The 18,874-nt window shown below is 47.2% G+C and overlaps 1 protein-coding gene across 1 annotated transcript in view; it reads left to right on the plus strand.

Annotated features, from left to right (window-relative positions):
* LOC113407598 (SH3 and multiple ankyrin repeat domains protein 3-like) overlaps window positions 1–18,874 on the plus strand; it is a 153,289-nt gene that overhangs the window by 43,564 nt on the left and 90,851 nt on the right. Inside the window, exon 5 of the mRNA XM_026656391.1 lies at window positions 15,629–15,737. Within this exon, the coding sequence (XP_026512176.1) occupies window positions 15,629–15,737 (109 nt within the window). The remainder of the gene's footprint in view (window positions 1–15,628; window positions 15,738–18,874) is intronic.

The raw sequence follows: 18,874 nt of genomic DNA on the forward strand, positions 1-18,874 counted from the left end.
CCTCCTGAGGTCCCTTCCAACCCTGATATTCTATATATTCCATGATCACCCATTTCCACCTCCCTCCCCCACACCAGAAGCTCTGGGTGGCCTTCCTTTCCTCATTGCCAGGACCCCATTCCCCCTTTGTGGCAGGGGCTCTGTGTGTGCATCCATTCCCTCCTCCTTTCAATAGCCGGGTCCCCCAGTCTCCATCCCCACCAGGGGTTCTGACTGCTCTCCCTTTCCTTATTCCACCTCTTTCAAATTTCCCCATTCTCCCCCCACCAGGGATTCTGCATCCCCCCCCCCCATTCTCACCTTTCCCTTTCTGCTTGGGGTTCTGTAGGCTCCCTTCTCTCCTCCCCTCCACCAGGGACTGTGCGAGTGTCCCCATTTCCCCCTTCCCCATATGCCCCCCCCACCATTCTTCTGTCTGTGCCAGCTTGCTAAACTCTATTGAGAGGATAGGCAGAGATGAAATAGGTGTATTGTTATTCTGCAAGGCATTAAAGGTACCACCAACCAGTTGTTTGATATATAGAGAATTGCAGAGGAACTGGAAGGGGTGGGTGTGCTAAAGAGCTGCCAGGGCTTATGTTCCTCCATTTCCCCCATTTGGTTTTTGATTTCCCCCCAAATCAATAGGGATCTGGACATTGGTGCCTAGAACATTCCCTGAAACGCTGGAATTGGTCGGGTGCGGCATTCAAAAGTTATCATGGTACAAAGATATTGCCAATAAATTGAGTGCAAGCTTGTCAAACATACTGGTCAAAAACAACAATCACAGATGAATACAGGCAATTAGCAAAAGGAGAAGTCATGTTAGATGACCTGAACTCCCTGACAGATGAGAGGATTATTCTTCCTTTTATTGGAGATATGTTGACAAATACCATCTTTGAATCTCTGGCTTCTGATCTCATAGCCCTTTCTTATTTCCAGAACAGTTCCTTCTGCTGTGGTCTGTTCAGCCACTGAGGTGAGTCTGCCAATTGGAACCTGCATTTGCCGCTACTCAATTGTCTGTGACTGGGTGGGGATGTTCTACTTCTGTTAATTCATGAACACTTCTATAGCATTTTGAATGCCTTCGATGAACAAAGCCAGCATCTTCCTTCGTTTCATTTAGATGTCGTCCATTCCTCCTTTAGGACTGACGCTCAGGGGTAGTTATGGTGTAAGTTGGTGAGAAGGGTATAGCTGTTTACTCGGTAAGCTGCCAGATGCTTCCTGTTTGGGGCTTAGCATTCTCTCCCATGTGGAATGGGATTAACTGTTTGGCATTCTTGTCATCTCTCTTCTGTTTTCTGGTGCATAATTCTTTTGTAATTATGTCAGGGTTGATTGTCTGTCCCTGAAGGGACTTGTTAGATCTTGGCCCTAAGGTATTTGTTCTTCTGCCATGTGTCTCTGTACCAGTGTTTCCAATAAAGACTTGTGAGTACTGTTGTGTTATTCTAAAAGTTCTAAACATGGATCTCATGATGCTGCCAGGGCATATTTAAATCAAATTCTGTTTGTTCTGACTTTTTGGTATTTCATTCAACTGTCTATACTACAGACTTGTTATGGTGTGCTTGAAGTCATATAGTGAAAAGAATTGCCAAAATGAGTCAGTTGTGACTTTTTAAGGGCATTATATATTATGGCTGCGTACAGACTGGATCAGACTTATGGTCTATCTAGTCCAATATCTGTTTCCAACAGCGGTCAGAACCAGACACTTCATAGGAAGGTGCAAGATAACCTGCATCTTAACTCATGTGGAATCTCATGGCAAGAAAACTGCAATTTACAGTGTCCAACAGCTCCATTAAAAAAATGGTGGTTCACTGATAAGTAATCTTTACTGTTCCATTCAAATAGATCTGCACCAGCCTTATACCGAGAGTGATCAGGAATCTCATTTAGCTTTGTTGGCTTCTTGTAGAGAAAATGTACTTTTTTCCAAGTGATATTTTTGACAGAATCACAGTATTCTTGAAATTTTTGAATGACTTTGTCTAGCAGTTTCCCGTTCTCTGTATTGTAGAATTCCAGTGCATCTCGAGTCCACATATAGCAGTCTGGAGAATTTAATCTTCTCTGATTTCTCTTTCCAGATTTCCAACATCATGTAATAAAGTTGTGACACCCAAGAGTTTTAGGAAGAGGCTGAACTTTATTTCTTGGACCTGATTTTTTGTCATGAGTTAGGGTTACCTGTTGTGTGGCAGGAGTTATTGTTACAAGACCAAACCTCCTAAGACTTAGCAATTGATCCCCTCAAGTTAGGCCTTATTATCACAGTTACCAGTTTGAGTCTGAGCAAATTAACCTATTGTATAGCAGGCCAAGGCTTATGAAGACCTAGAGAACATGCAAACATTTTATAATCCAACCTTCTTCGAGTGCTGATCTCTATGTGTATTCCACAAATAGGTACGCATGCACACCATGTGCCAGAGTCCGGAGATTTTAGCAAGCAGTGTCCATTGGCCCGCACACACACAGTAGACCTCCTCGTACTCCCAAGTGAGGGTAGAAAAAACAGTATGGGTCGACGCCCCCTAAGTTCTTTCTTACTGCTTCATGATCTGAGTTGGGATCCAGAGTCCACTCTTGCTTCAACCTGTCAGAAAATCCTGAAAATAAGATTGTAAATAGTTATTCTTTTAGCCCAGTACAGTTAGTTTTTAGTATAGTTACTGTAGTTTGTTTCCTTGGATGGGGAATTGCCTCCCTGCAGTTGGGAACGATGCCCAGAGTCATGGGCTTCAAAAACTACGTCTCCTGCCCTAGATCCTTCTCTGTCAGCGATGAACACCAAAGCTGCCTCTACTCTCTGGGTGAGACACATATTTCAAGGAAGTACAACATTTGTTGTTTGTTTCCAGCGAGAACTTGCAAAGCCCATGAGCTTCACCTTGGAAAACATTTAATACAGAAGACCATGAGGCTCCTCTCCGATATGGGCCAGGGAGACCTCCCTGTACATGAACCTCACCAAACAAACAGTGTCCCTCTGATCATGTGCTTAGGAGCAGATCCCTTGGTTTTTAAGCCTCCTCCAGAGCCTCTCTTGAAGACAAGGGACGCTCTCATGGGCACAAGGAGAGTTCTCTATCAAGGACTGTCCATAAGAGATGCACTCCTTCTCCAAGCCCATCGAGGTTGGGCGAGCCCTTACACACAGTGTGACAAAGTTCCTCCTCTATCTTGGTGGGTCCTGCGCTTATTGGCGGATTTTCTTGCCTCAGAGATTCACCATGTGGGTTGGGGAACAGCCCACAGACCTTCCCCTCTGGAAGAACCCACAGTCCAGGTCAATTGGGAGGTTTGGGGGGAACCCGGGCCCGCCCTCTACTCCGGGTTCCAGCCCAGGGCCCTGTGGACTGCAGCTGTCTATAGTGCCTCCTGTAACAGCTGCATGACAGCTACAACTCCCTGGGCTACTTCCCCATGGTCTCCTCCAAACACCTTCCTTATTCGCACCACAGGACCTTCCTCCTGGTGTCTGATAACGCTTGTGCTCCTTAGTCCTCCAGCAGCACAGCCTCTCACTCTCCGCTCCTTGCGCCTCTTGCTCCCAGCTCCTCACACTCGCACCACAAACTGAAGTGAGCTCCTTTTTAAAACCCAGGTGCCCTGATTAGCCTGCCTTAATTGATTCTAGCAGCTTCTTAATTGGCTCCAGGTGTCCTAATGAGCCTGCCTGCCTTAACTGGTTCTAGCAGGTTCCTGATTACTCTAGTGCAGCCCCTGCTCCGGTCACTCAGGGAACAGAAAACTACTCATCCAGTGACCAGTATATTTGCCCTCTACCAGACTCCTGTACCCCACTGGTCTGGGTCTGTCACAACAGACATTAAGGAACTGGTTCTGCAAAGATAAACCCAGACAGGAAAGTAAAACGCGCAGGAAGAAGGATCCACTGGTTCCGTTGGTGATTTGAGTACCGAAGCATAAGGACCGTCATCTGCTGGTCCCATCAATGAGTGTGGCTCCGGACACTATGGTACCAACTCATCTGCCCAAGGAATGCACTATGACTAAAGATGCTCCGGTACTGTTGGTGCCAGCCATTGAAACCCTTCGCACATTAGGGGGGCACAAAGATCTACATGGCATCAGAGGCTATCTTCCTTTTCCGCCTGCAGCCTTCCCTCTTCTCTGGCACAGCCCTCCTGAGGGACATTACTACACCAGAAGATGATGCTACTTCAATTTCCCAGGAACCATTTCACTTACAACTGCCAGGCAGGATCACCTCGGTACTGACATTGGATCAATCTGATGAGCCGTCCCTCCTTCATTGCCATAGAGAAAGCCAAACCTGGATAGGCGATCCAGGACTTAGTTGCTACCCTTATGGACATGACCTCCCTAGGGACTGATGGTTTTCCATGCCATGGGTTCCCCCTCAAATGGTTGGCCCCTCTTTATGGCTTTATTGGGGGCTGTGGGATCCCTATACCAGATGTCCGGGACCCACCCAGGAGTCTTTCTCATTCTTCTCCCATATGTCAACAGCCTGTTCCATCGGTGTATGAGGATGAGGTGGATGTTGAACTGGAGCTATAGGTACCAATGATTCTGATGGGAATTGCGTCCTCTTCCCCAGATGAGACGGTCTCTCCTTCCTCCTCATCCCCACCAGATGACTACAAGCAATACTAGGACTTATTATGAAGAGTGGCTAACGATCTCCTTATATCTCTGGAGGAAGTCCAAGACCCACACCACTGACTGTTGGACATTCTGCAGCCTCAGGGCCCAAGTAAGGTAGCCCTCTCAGTTAATGAGGCCATAATGGAACTGGTGAGATGGGTCTGGCACACCCCAGCGTCCTGCGCCCCCACACCCTAGAGGACTGAGAGGCGCTATTTTGTTCTAGCAAAGGGAGCTGAATTTTTCTTCTCTCACCCTGCTCCCAGCTCTCTAGTGGTACAGTCTGCTATGAAATGAAATAGGTCACAATACCTGTGGCCTACCCCATCAGACAAGGGCTCCAAGAGACTCGACCTCTGGGAAGAAAGGTCTTCTCCTCTGCAGGTTGCAGTTCCTCATTGCCAATTACCAGGCCCTGCTAGCCAACTAGGACTTTAATAACTACTACAGGCTGGCGGCCTCTTAGGAGAAACTTTCTGCTGAGGACAGTACCCAGTTCCTCTCTCATTTAGAGGAATCATAGAATCATAGAATCATAGAATATCAGGGTTGGAAGGGACCTCAGGAGGTCATCTAGTCCAACCCCCTGCTCAAAGCAGGACCAATTCCCAACTAAATCATCCCAGCCAGGGCTTTGTCAAGCCGGGCCTTAAAAACCTCCAAGGAAGGAGACTCCACTACCTCCCTAGGTAACGCGTTCCAGTGCTTCACCACCCTCCTAGTGAAATAGTGTTTCCTAATATCCAACCTAGACCTCCCCCAGACTGGTGGCAAAAATGGCCCTTCAGGCTGCAGTTGATGCAGCAGGTACAACATCCAGAGACTTGGCCATAGGTATTGTAATGAGGTGGGATTTGCAATCCTTGGACTCCCCCAGGGAGGTGCAAAACGCTATCCAAGACCTTCCCTTTGATGAGTCCAGCAACTTTAACCAGAAGACTGATGACTTTCTCCACTTGTTAAAGGATTCAAAGTCTACTCTTTGCTCCCTGGGGATCTACACACCAGCCCAAGGAGGATGCACCAAACCTTTCAACCAAGACAGCCTCCTCGTCTGCCTCCTCCTCCTTTGTTCTACTACCAGTGTCCTGCTGAGCCTCCACACAAGCAAAAAGACTCAGAGACCCTGCTTTTTCACCCCCTCTACCACCACATCTGCGACCCATTCCCAGCCCACTGCTAGCAACCACTTTTGACGTTTTAGTTGAGACCTATTTGCCATCTCTGATGCTACCTGCCCCTTCTTCTGTCACCTTCGGAGGCTGTCTCACTCTGTTCACCCACAACTGGGAGCTAATCATGATGGACAGTTGGGTCTTGGAGATTGTCCATCAGGGATACTGCATAGAATTCCTCTCCCTCCCTTCTCACAAACCCACTTCCTGGTCCCCTTTTGGGGACCACTCTCATGAGGTGATGCTTCATCAGGAAGCAGAATCCCTATTGCACAAGGGTCAACAGAGCGCGTCCTGCCTCAGTATCAAGGAAGAGGGTTCTAGTGTCCATATGTCCTGGTCCCCAAAGAAGACAGTAGGTGGAGACCCATTCCGGATCTTCAACAACTCAAAATCTTCATTCAGAAGTCGAAATTCAGGATGGTTACGTTGGCATCAATAATCCCTTCTTGAATGGTTCGAGGCTCTTGACGTGAAAGATGCATATTTCCCACAGGAATTTCCTATCGTTTATGCTGGGCTGGGAGCACTTCCAATTCTGAGTCCTCCCCTTCGGACTAGAAATGGCACCCAGAGTGTTTACAAAAGTTTTCTCTGTTGCACCCAGATGAGACGTCAGGGCCACACGGTCTTTCCGTGGCTCAATGACTGGCTCCTGGTAGGTTGCTTTTGACAGGAGGTCAAGTTGGCTATTTAATTCCTCTTTTAAAATCTTGCAGCTATAGGGGTTTGCTGAACGGGACAAGTTCTTTTAATCCCCCACGAGGACAATAAACTTTACAGGGGCAACGCTGGACTCTGTTTGCGCAAGATCTTTCCTGCCTGTAGAAAGGTTTCAAACAATGTACAGCCTAATTTCTTTGATTTCCTGCAGACCGAGGACTATCACTGCTAGGTCACATGGCAACGTGTACTTATGCGACACCCTTTGCCAGGCTTCATCTACGTTGCCTGCAGGCCTGGCTCAGTTCAGTCTGCTCACCAGTAAACACCATATCAGCTCCAGGGTGGCCGTTCCCACCAGAATCATTGCCTCCTTCACTTGGTGGTACAAGTGGGAGTTCCCTTCTCCCTTCCCACTCCCAGTGTCACCATTGTAACACATGCGTCCCTTCTGGAGTGGGGCGCCCACTTGAACAGTCACACTGCAGGGGGCACCTGGACCCCACGGGAGGCCAGACTACATATCAACATCCTGGAGCTGTGGGCAGTCCATCTTGCATGCAAGGCCTTCCTCCTACTCATTTGCTCCCTCCACATCCAAGTGATACTGGACAATATCTCCACTGTGGTCTACATAAACAGGGAGAAGCAAGATCTCTCCTGCTCTGTCTGGAGGCAGTCAGTCATTAAATTAACACCATTATGGGATCATAACCTTGTGTTGTGAAAACTTGTTGGTCCTCCGTTTGAACCCTTAGCAATATGTTCCATGACCCACCTATCCATGATGGTGGCATTTCTAGGGCCATCACTTCAGCCAGGAGGGTCAGTGAACTGGCAGCCCTCATGACGGACTCCTCCTTTAGGGTATTTCACAAGGACAAAGAACCCCTTTGCCTTCAACCTAAATTTCTACCCAAGGCTATCTCCGAATTCCGCCTTAACCAGTGTATTCACTTGCCTTTTCTTTTCTCAAAACCCAGCGCTTTGTCTGAAGAGACTTCACTCCCTCGACGTGAGGCATACAGTGGGCTTTTACCTGCAAACAATCAAGCCCATCAAGAAGTCTCCAAGACTCTTCTTCGCAATAGCAGAGAGATCCTGTTGTCAAACTATATCATCTCAGAGGTTTTCTAACTGGGATTCTGGCTACAAATTGGCTTGCATCCCACCTCCCGGTGGTATAACAGCCCACTCGACGAGAGCGCAGGCTGCTATGGTAGCATCCCTGTAGGAGGTCCCAGTGAAGAACAAATGCAGAGCAGCCACCTGGAGCTCCATACATATGTTTGCTAGGTATTATGCTCTAGTCCAGGCCTCTGCAGTGGATGCGGCAGTGGGATATGCGCTACTGCACTCATTTTTATTGCTGGCTTCCTTGCACCCACCTCTGAATATTGCTTGTCAATCACCCACATGTGGAATACACACAGAAATGGAGGTTACTTCTCTTACAAACATCTGCCCAGGCAACCTGAATTCTGGCATTTCCTAACTTTTGAGTGCTGGACCTTGCCACCTTAACTTGCTTTTAATGTAGTTTCCTAGGATGCAATTTTTGTTTTATATTTTTAAATGTCAAATTTTAAAATAAAAAATTCCCACCAGATGGAGCCATACTGACCCTCCATGTGGGTTATGAGCGGGATGGGGATCTTTGCAGCCACAGCACAGGTCTCTACAGGTGCCACAAGGACTCCTCCTTGTTTTTGCTGATACAGACTAACATGGCTACCACTCTGAAATCTAGCTAACAGAATAACTGGTAGCAGAAGCACATTGTTATCGTCTCTGTGGACCTGCCACTGAGAGATATTTTGCCTGTTTCCCAGGTATTTGCTAGACAGCAAAGGAATGCTGAAACTCAAGAAAAACTGAATGCACTAGAGCCTTTGGTAGGGGAGCGTTCTCTAGTGGCTACAGACCCTCTGTCCCTGTCCACCCCCAGGCTCTCCCTATCAGGCTGCTCCTGTCCCACGTCCTGCCCCTGTGCACTCCATGCCTGATTCCTCCTCCAGCTTCCCTCAGCTCCTGTCTTCACGCCCAGGCCCAGCTCTTACGCATTTTCCCTGCCACTCCTATCCTCCCTATCCCTAGCTCCTGCCCTGCTCCCCCTCCCTTTTCTCCTGCCTCTCTCTCCTCCTTGATTCCTACCCCCATCTCGTATATTCTGCCCCCCTCTGCTCCTCCCCTTCCCCTCCTCCAGCTCCTGCTACTAACCCCCCCTCCCCTCCAAGCTCCTGCCCCTGTTCTCATCTGTCTGCTTTAGAATCAGGCTGCTTCTTTCCTTCTCCCCACTGTCTGGGGCTAGCAGAGGGAGCACGGAGGAAAGACAGCCTTCTGCTCTCAGTTCTGTGCCCAGTGCTATAGCAGCCCAGAGTGGCCTGGACCAGCAATTGCCTGGAAAGTCCATCTCAGCTCCTCCACCCAAGGTCAGCACATAGGAGCTGTGAGGGGATGGAGCATGCTCAGTGCAGGCAAAATCTTCAGAGAATTTAGCTACCAAATTAACAAATCTCTACTGAGACTGTGCAAATTGTGATTTTTTCAGAGGCTTATAACTTGGGCACGCTTGGGTGAGTTGTCATGGAGACAGCAAAAGGCACATCCTTGACACAAAAACCACCCCAAATTTCATCTCTTTGCTCCAAAGCATGGGGCTGGTGGATGTTCTCAGAGAAACGATTGTAAGAGGCTTTTTTAACATGGCTAAAACTATATATTTTCCCCCAACATCATTCTCAGAAAGAGCTGGTTTGTTTTAGCTAAACACCACCCTCCCAGTTCAGCTTGAGGCAGGCACCTGGCATGGAAAACTTCATTCCAAATGGGTAAAGCTGGCGAAATTATAAGTAACTGAAAACAGGGTCTTATAATGGGGAGTGTTGAGCAACCGTCAATAATCAAATGGTTCTGAACCAGCAAGTTGTGTGACTAACCAATGCAATCAAGTGATCTTCATATTGTAACCCTCATCCCTGTTCTTTGTTACGCTCACTGCTGCATCTTGTTTCAAATTAGTATGTAAGTAAATAAACGTCTTTGGCATGATTTAAAGTCCGAATGCCGTTCCCTTGCCCAGCAGCACTGCAGCTTCTTCCCCCACCGATTCCTTTCTTGCTCTCTAGTGGAAAAAGTAACTTTCCAGGAGTTTCCTACTACTAGTATTTCATGAACCAGCTCTTCTGACGATGAAGACTCCCAGTCCAATTAGGAAGCAGACCTGGGCTCACAGAGCAGAGAGCCAAGGATCTGAGGGATTTAATTCTTTACTTGCAAAATTAATGCTCGAACAGCAACACTTCTGAGAGTAAATTGGAGTTACGTGTAGCTGCATTGAAGAATCGCCTGGCAGAGCAGCCCAGAGTGCTGTAGTGCCTGGTGTGTGCAATTTGTCTCTCCAGTGAAGGCGCAGATGAGTACTAAGAATGATTTCCCTGTTTTCTGTCGAGTGCCTTCTTAATAAAAACACGTGTATTTTTATGTGACCACAACAGAACGATTCACTTTGAATCCTTCCCTGTCCCTCTGCTTCTTGTCTTGCCCCACACAGCCTGCTCTCTCCCCATCTAGGCCAGTAGCAGACCCTGCCCACATTTATATTTAGCAAGCATGGATTCTCCCAGATTGCAGCTAGTGACTGCCAATAGAACATGTCAGGGACTCAGGGTCTTGAACCCTGGCCCACATAGGTGCTTTGGAGCTCGTACGCCCCCAACCTGCTACTTGGTGACCTGCTAACTGTTGTTGGAATAGGAGCTGAACTCTGACAGAGGACCCCAGTCCTGGGAGCAGATTGGCGGAATACTGGGGGTCCTGATTGGTTCACAGCTCCTATTTAAACCCAGCACAGGAACAGAATTTTGTCCATGCAGCTGGGTTCACCCTGCTTCAGACTGCTTCCCCTGGAATACCTGCGCCTGCTGCTGATCTCCTGGTAACCTGACCCTGCCTATCTCCTGGTTTGTCCTCTCGCATGTCTCTGTCTCGGGCTCTGATCTCCAGGTATCTGACCCGGCCCAACTCCTGTCCAATGTGACAGGATACACCTTAGGGAAAAACGCTATGTTCGCTTCCTGGATCTTTTTTGCTTTCCTCAGTAGAAAAGAAACAGGTTACTCTGAAGAGAGAGGTTTCTCAAGACATATGTTGTCCCAGTTAAAACTGGATAATCTTGATCTGTGCTCTGAAGGTCACCAGCACAGATCTCAAAGTTATTCAGGAAAAAAGTGGGTGTAATGGTATCATGAACCTCAAAACCCGCAGTTCATGCTGCACTTCAAGCTCTGCAGCAGGAGTTTGGTTTTGCACTTTTTGTTCCAAACACAGGACACGATGCAACCAGAGAAGAATCCTTCTGCCTCCGAGAATTTTGCAGCCTGTGGTGAGGGTCTGAAAGGAGCTGGTGTTTTCATAGATCTTAACAATTCCTACCTTTAACAGGTCGCTAGTGAGCTGCTCTCTCTGCACCTGGTGGCTGTCTGTGTGGTAGCCAGTGTCCTAGGGCATGAATTCTTCTCTCCGAAGTGGATGAGGGTTATTATCTGATGAGTCAATGACTACTATTACTGAATTAATAAATCAAACTTTAATTAGACCACCAAGATACTCAGTTTAGGCACCTGCAACCCTTTGTGCTGATATTGCTGTGACCCTGCCCTCCTCTTCCTTACGGCATGTCAACTTCTCTTCGCCTCATGTCAGCATTTAGATTGGAAGCTCTTTGTGCAGGAACTGTGTGTTGTGTTTTGGAAAAAACCCAGAGTGTGGACAGAGTGAAAATAACCCATAATATAATAGCACCCAGTACAAGGAAGGTGTTTTACGGGGGTAGAGTAAGACAAGTCTATGCCTGGGGGCACATGCAGTCTGAATGGACAACATACAGACAAAATATAGACCCAGGAGTAGAGGAAGAAGCAAACAGGCAACGGGGATGATACAATATGCATCACATTAGCACCATGGTTTATTGAAACACTAAAATTTTTAGTTGTTTATAGCGAATTAAAGGCACATTTCTGGGATTATAGAAAGAGGTGGATCTGAGGAGGGATTTGAAGGATGACGTGGAGATTGTCTGGTAGTTGAGGTGGGGAACAGAATCAGGGAATAAGGGAACAAAGGGAGTGAGAGGAATGATGGAATTGTTGGAGTCTAGATTGTGAACAGGAGAATGGATGGAAGTGCGTGAATGCAGCACTATCATGCTTGGCTCTCGATCCTGCTGTGCTCAGAGCACAGGAGTCTCGATCCAGCACTAGCATGCTGGGTTCTGGATCCTGCTGCGGTCAGTTGGTGGGAGCAAGACCCCCCTCTTTAGTGTATCAACATTGTTTAAGATGAAAGTGAATATTAAACTGTCATTTGATGACATTGCATCATGCAGAATCCTGGGGCGAAATCTTTCCCCACTGAAGTGAATGGGAGTTTTGTCTTTCCATGGGACTTCCGTGAAGCAGGATTTCAGCCCTGGTCTGTGGTGACAGCCTTCTTAGCTGGATTGGGTTGCAGGTTGAAAGAGAGAGGGAGAAGAAAGCAGAGGGAAAGGGTTTGGAAGGGTGTCTGGGGGTCCTTTGCCAGACATTAAAGAACATGCAGCTGGCATGTTCTCATTAATATTTAAGAATCAAGTCTGCCCGGGAGGAGAAACTAGAGCAGACTCAAGCTGTTTGGGACTAGTGAGGAAAGAGACACAGTGGAGAGACACTCTTGCATTCCTAAAGACTCCAGGAAGAGTACAAAGCAGCCTCTTGACAGCTGTGCAGGAAGATTACTGGTTTCCAATGGGAGGGTTGTTGTCCTGTTTTTGTGTGTGTGCTGCCATCCTGTGGAATGCGGTGTAAAAGAGGAAAGTCTGATTGGACCCTGGAAATGTGCAAACTATTGCTAATGCATGTGGAAAAAGGTAATCCAAAATAACATGTCCTCAATGGGCAGGAGAAGCCCACAGAGCCGCAGCAGCAAGGTGAGACTGAGTGGGGAGAGTATGTTTGCAGTGTGATGAGGCAGAAAAATGGCCAATGCAGTTTTGGGTTCCTGAGGAATCCTACCACATGTGCACACCCTTTGCCTGTGCCCACACTAACTATTTTTTCTCCCAAATTTTCCACTCTTGCTAACACCAGTTCAGCTCCATGGGCGCAAGCACCAGTAGGAGTACTAGTGTATGTGACAGGGTGCCGATCACCACCGTTTTTACCACCAGGTCATTTAGAATTGCCTTGGGAAGGATTAGTGACATGGTGATAAGAAAACTGGTGATGGCTGGCATCTTTTCTATGCTAGTGCTCCTCCTATGGGGCATTCCCAGTGTGGGCAGCAATGGGAAACTTTAGAGGCAAATTTGTGTATACAAGAGGTAGATGGTTCTAGTGCAGGGGTAGGCAACTTCTGTCACGCGTGCCAAAGGCGGCACACGAGCTGATTTTCAGTGGCGCTCACACTGCCTGGGTCCTGGCCACCAGTCCGGGGGGCTCTGCATTTTAATTTAATTTTAAATGAAGCTTCTTAAACACCTTAAACCTTTTTTAAACACCTTTTTAAAAACCTTATTTACTTTACATACAACAATAGTTTAGTTATATATTATAGACTTATAGAAAGCGACCTTCTAAAAACGTTAAAATGTATTACTGGCATGCGAAACCTTAAATTAGAGTGAGTAAATGAAGACTCGGCACACCACTTCTGAAAGGTTGCCGACCCCTGTTCTAGTGCAACGTACTGAAATATATTGAAATTGGAGGGTGTGGGCCTGGGGTGATCAGAGTTAAATCACTACAATTTGGATAAGTTGTGGGTGGGAAGGATATTATAACAGTGTGGAAATATCTGAAGATGTTTGGGAAGGGGCTTGGGAGGGTTTATTTCTCTTTTGCTGTTGGGGTGTGAGGAGATGTTTGGGGAATGGTTCACCAATGTTGGGGAGCAGGTGAGGTTTGAGGGGTGTTTCACCATTGTTAGGAGGCAGGGAGGTTTGGGGCATACAGAAATTGATGCCATGTCCTCCTCTCCAGCAGCGCTCACTCTGTCATACTGTTTGTACTGAGGAACGTGATATCCTGGTAACCTTTGCCAGCACCGTCCAGCCCTAATGACCTGGATCCTCTTTGCTTTCTGAGCTGCTTCTCATGTCCTAGTGAGCCAGCTGCGGTGTTCCTCAGCCTAATTTGGTGCTCATTTCAGCTGCTGTCATAGGCTGCTTTTCCTTGGCTAATGATCAGAGAATGTCTCAATGGGGGGCCTCTTGTGAAGCAGGGAAGCTGGGGTGGGACGTGGACTTGGAGGGAAAGGTGATCAGGCTTCAGGTTCAGCACTTTCTAATAAACCAGGAATTCCTCTCCTCTGCCTTTGTCTGTGGCCCTGCTCTGTTGCTCTGCCAGGGGCATCCAGAGTATCAGAATGTGCTGCAACTCAATTTGCACGTTGATTTCTTCAAGCTTCAGGTTTTGGTGTCTCGTAAAATTGAATCCTCTCTATGTCTTCACTTCCCTGGCCTCTCACTGGCATTTAAATGTTACCCCAAGTTCAGAGCTGCAGCACTTGCTGTGGTGGCTGTTGGGAAGGAGAGCAACAACGGATGTATGTTATGTTCCCGGGATCTCATTTTCCTGGACTCTTATTTCTGATGCTGAACTGGGACTGGTTCTCAGCTGGTTTTTAGGGGCTTGCTGTAGGTGCCAGCATAGCATTAGAAAAATATTTTGATATCCTTTGGCCCTGTCTGCACTGACTAGCGAAATCACATATGATCCTGGTTTAAACTGAGTTCAAAGCCCCGTGCAGATTCACTTCAAACTGGATCACTTTGAAGCTTTATTGCATTGGTGACTGTATCCAGCTGACTTCCCTCCACCATCTTCCCAGCAAGGAGGAGGGTGCTGCTGGATGCTGATTGCTGGTGGAGCCATAAGGGCTCTTTTGGTCTTTGCTTGCAGAGTTCTGGGGTGGTTTCCTTGAACATTGTCGACAGGGTTTTTTTCTGAGACTCATACTAGCCAGATCATTATTAATATTATTTCTTTTGCGATAGGCACTGCCCCACACTTCCATCAAAGCTGGCTATTGCCGGGTTTGATAACACACGTCTCAGAGGAAGAAATTCCTGTGACACAAATCTGGGAAGCTGAACTAAAGCCCCTTGGGGACTGAGCATGTTCAAGCTCCGTTGTGCTCATGTAGGTCTGCTGTCTATCTGCTTGGGGCTGTCTCCTCAAATCAGCAACTTCTGGAACCTACGCATTTGTGTGGAATTTGCTTAAATAAATATATTTACTAAAAATTATAATGGAAAAAAAATCCACAGTCTTAAAAGGAGGACCTGTGTGCAGCTGAGAAAAGACAACCCCCTTGAGAACAGGTCTAATTGCTGGCCCCATTTGGGAGGCCCACGGCTGAAAGTGACATCAATAATAAAAGCACAGTTATGAAGTAGAGAGTAAAAGCGACAGTGACTCCAGTTATAAAATCTCACAATAAGAGTCAATGTTCAAGGAGCCTGATCTCATCTCACTTAAGTGCTTTAAGTTCAAGAGGCAGATAGATGGATTATACCACTTTAAAATGTTGACTGGGGACAAGATAGTGTAAACAAGAGATACCAATAAAGCCATCCGCCATACATTTTACAGGCATCAGCTTGACTTTACTGCCTAACAGGAAGCTGGCATGTCACCTTAGGTTTCAAGCAGTGTGTGGTCTTGCTGGAGAAGTTGTTACTAAAAATCACATAACTGCTGAGACTTCAGTTTATAGTGTGTCTGTGTCACAGTTTTATATGCTGAAAATGTTTCGATTTATGGTGTATATGAATAGAAGATATCTAGTGGGAGGGTAGAAGTGTATCTTGGGGACTTGGGTGGAGGGCAGGGGGAGACAGTTATTTGCCCCAATGGCTCTGGCTTCCATGATACGCTTCAACTGTCCCCAATCTCTGGGGCAGGAAGTGTGTCCCTGGTAGCTCATCTGCAGTTTGCCCTCTGGCTGGTTTAAGGTGCTGGGAGTGATTATGTGCCCCACTGGCTCTGGTGGATGTTGCTTCCAGTATACCTTGGGTCTCCAGGAAGGGTGTGTTTCCCCCAGTGGCTTTTTCCTTCAGTAACAGGGTGTTAACATTGTGTGTTGTGTATTTTCCTGGGATGTCATGGCTGCAGGCAAATCTGAAGAAGTTCATGGAGTACGTGCAAATGCTAAATGTGGAGAAGGTCTGCAGACTGCTGGAGAAGGGACTGGACCCCAACTTCCATGATCCGGACACTGGAGGTGAGACTAGCTTCCCCAGAGATGGGGGATGGCAGAATGGGGGCAGCTGCTTGCTTTGGGATACAGTGGGATTTGGGGGGAGTAGTAGTTTGCTTGAGAGGGTAGCAAGTGGCATTAGGGGAAAGGTGGGAGTTGGGTTTTGAGTGACAGGGGCCTTTAGCAAAGAGTCGCACTCATGTGTTTTTATTATGTTTCTCTCAGGGGGGGTTGGAGCCTGGGTTTCTTAAGTTGGAAAGGACTGTCTTTGGGAGATACAGAGGCCTGGAATTGTCAGGCTAAATGAACACATAGGACAGGCAAGGGTTCTCTAGATGAGGCAGTCATGGGGATCAGAAGTATTCTCAGAATAGATTCGACGGATCCTGGCTTCTGAGTCCTTCAGGAATTGCCCATCTATGTGAGAAGCACATACATCCCCAACAGTGCGTTGAACCCTCCACAAAAGCAGTGACTGTTGGGGCTGGGTGCATGGTCCCTGGCAGATCCAGATGTTTGATATTGAAGGTGTGGAAGGAGCTGCTGCACTGGTCCCAGCTAGTACTTTTCTCACTGCTTCTGTAGTGAGTATGGAGCTCTCACTCTTTCCCCGCCTTTGTTGTGTCCTTTAGTGCAGGTCTGGGATAGGATTAGTCATGCTCTTATTTCTGTATTAAAATAATAGTGTGAAGTTTGTTACTTTTAGTACAGAGTAGGCTCCATGCCTGCTGCATGGCGTAGGCAGATTTCCAACCAATGAGTGTGTCAAGCTGTTCTCCAGAGAGACAAGAGTGTGAGTACCAACCCCAGGGCTGACTGTGAGGAAACAGGGTACAAACCCCAAACTGGTTGTGAGTGCTATACTTGGATTTCACTAAGCAATTATCAAGGGTAAACTCCTCCGCCTTAATGTGGAGTCACAGACAGTCTCCTTGGGTACTGTGATCTGTCTCGCCACCCAGGTGAGCCTACCTTTGTGAGAAATGTCCCTTACACTAACCATCACAGTAAAATTCAGGTTACTGCCAGTGCCAAAGGACCAGTCACTTACCCCAGGTCAGTTGCACCTTAGATCTCACACCAAAAACAATGCATGTAGCCAATCCTGTAATAAACTGTATGCAGATTTATTAAAAGGAAAAGGAAACTGGAGAATTATTTACAGGGTTAAAGGCAGTAAACATAGATATAAAAATTAGTTACCTTTTGAAATTTAAGACTGTAATAGAAGCTTCTATAATAAGCGATCTCTATGGGGCTTGATGGAAGTGCAGGGCTCAGAACAGGTGGAGGTCTGATTGGGATGCCTCAGAACTGAGTGTCCTGGTTCTTGTACAGAGATAGCCTGCTTCCTCATTACACTCATACTTTAAATCTGAGTCCTGAGCTGATTAAATTACTTGGAAGTTTATGACATTAGACCATGTTCACATTCATAGAGTTTAAGGCCAGAAAGGACCATTAGATCACCTAGTCCGACCTTCTGTATGTCCGAGACCATTAAATTTCATCCAGTTACCCCCTATTGAGCTCAATACCTTGTGCTTGACTAAAGAATATGTTTAAGAAACACATCAGGTGACAGGCTTATGATTACCTCAGTCATCCCATTAACCCTTTTATTAAGTATTGGTACAACATACATTTTTCCCCCCTAGTGCTCTGGAACTTCCCCAGTGTTCACAACTTATTGAAAAGCAACATTAACAATCCAGAGGGCTCATTGGCCAGCTCTTTTAAAACTCTTGGATGCAAGCTATCTGGATCTCCTTATTTAGAAAATATCTAGCTTCAGTAGTTACTGTTTAATATCCTCATGAGTTGCTGCTGGATGGAAAGTATTTTATCATTATGATATGAATACATCATGTGGCTTTCCCCCAGATATAGAACAGAAATGTTTATGGAACACTTCTGCCTTTTCTGCATGATCACTGACAATTCTACCATTTCCATCTAGCAATGTACCAGTCCCATTGCTAGGACTCCTTTTGTTTCTAATACACTTTAAACACTTCTTTTTATTTTCCTTAACTCTGCTGGCCATTTATTTCTCCTTGTGTCCTTTGGATTCCTTTACAGGCTTTCTACATTCCCTAGCTTCTGATTTATATTAATCACAATCAACTTCCCCTCTTCTCCATTTGTTATCTATTTTTTTTAAAAATATTTTTTATTTCTCTTCTTGGTCAGATCATTTTTTAACCCACGTAGCCTTCTTCCTCAGTTGTAGGATTGTGGATTTTTGGGGCTCTAATGAAATGTTCTTTAAACGGTTCCAAATTGTCACTCATGTTTTCTGTTTAAACTCTCTTTCAGCTGATTTGGCTCATAATTGTTTTCAGTTTTGTGCAACTGGCCCTTCTTCCATGGGGTCCTTCTACCTCCTCTTCTTCTTCTGTGAGCACTGTTCTATCATTGTTCATCAGTTTGGGAGTCCTCTCAGGAGACCAGGGCCGGCTCTAGGATTTTTGCCGCCCAAAGCAAAAACAATTTTGGCCGCCCCCCCACCCTGTTTTTTAATTATCCCACCCCTGGCCCCGCCTCAACTCCGCCCCTTCCCCAAATCCCCAGCCTTGCCTCCTCCCCCCAGGCTCTCAAGCCTAGGAGGAAGGGAGGGAGGGGGAGTAGCGGCGCCCGCGCCGCGGCCACTCGGAGTCTCCCCCTCCCTCCCAGGCTCTCAAGCCTGGGAGGGAGGGGGAGCAGAGGCGCGCGAAACAGCTGTTTCGCGCGCCGCGGCCGCTCGGGATCTCCCCCTCCCTCCCAGGTTTGAGAGCCTGGCGCGCGAATCAGCTGTTTTGCGCGCCGTGGTGTGCGAGCGGCAGCAGCAGCGGAGGTGAGCTAGGGCGGCTGGGGCACATTTTTAGGGGCAGCATTCTGGCGCCGGCCATGCCGCCCCTAAAAATGTGCCGCCCCAAGCACCAGCTTGTTTTGCTGGTGCCTAGAGCCGGCCCTGTCTCAGGATAGCAGGGCTCAGGTTTGAGGACTGTTGAAGTTGACCTCACTTCTGTCTGGGATGCCTTGAATCCAGGCAGTTCCAGGTATGGAATCTTCTGAGGACAAAGGCCTTGCTACAATCATAGAATCATAGAACTGGAAGGGCCCTCAAGAGATCATTTAGTCCAGTCCCCTGAACTGAGGCAGGACTAAGTATTATCTAG

The sequence above is a fragment of the Terrapene carolina genome, unplaced genomic scaffold (assembly GCF_002925995.2).
Source record: "Terrapene carolina triunguis isolate 2854851 unplaced genomic scaffold, T_m_triunguis-2.0 Scaffold230, whole genome shotgun sequence".
In the NCBI taxonomy this organism is placed as follows: domain Eukaryota; kingdom Metazoa; phylum Chordata; order Testudines; family Emydidae; genus Terrapene; species Terrapene triunguis.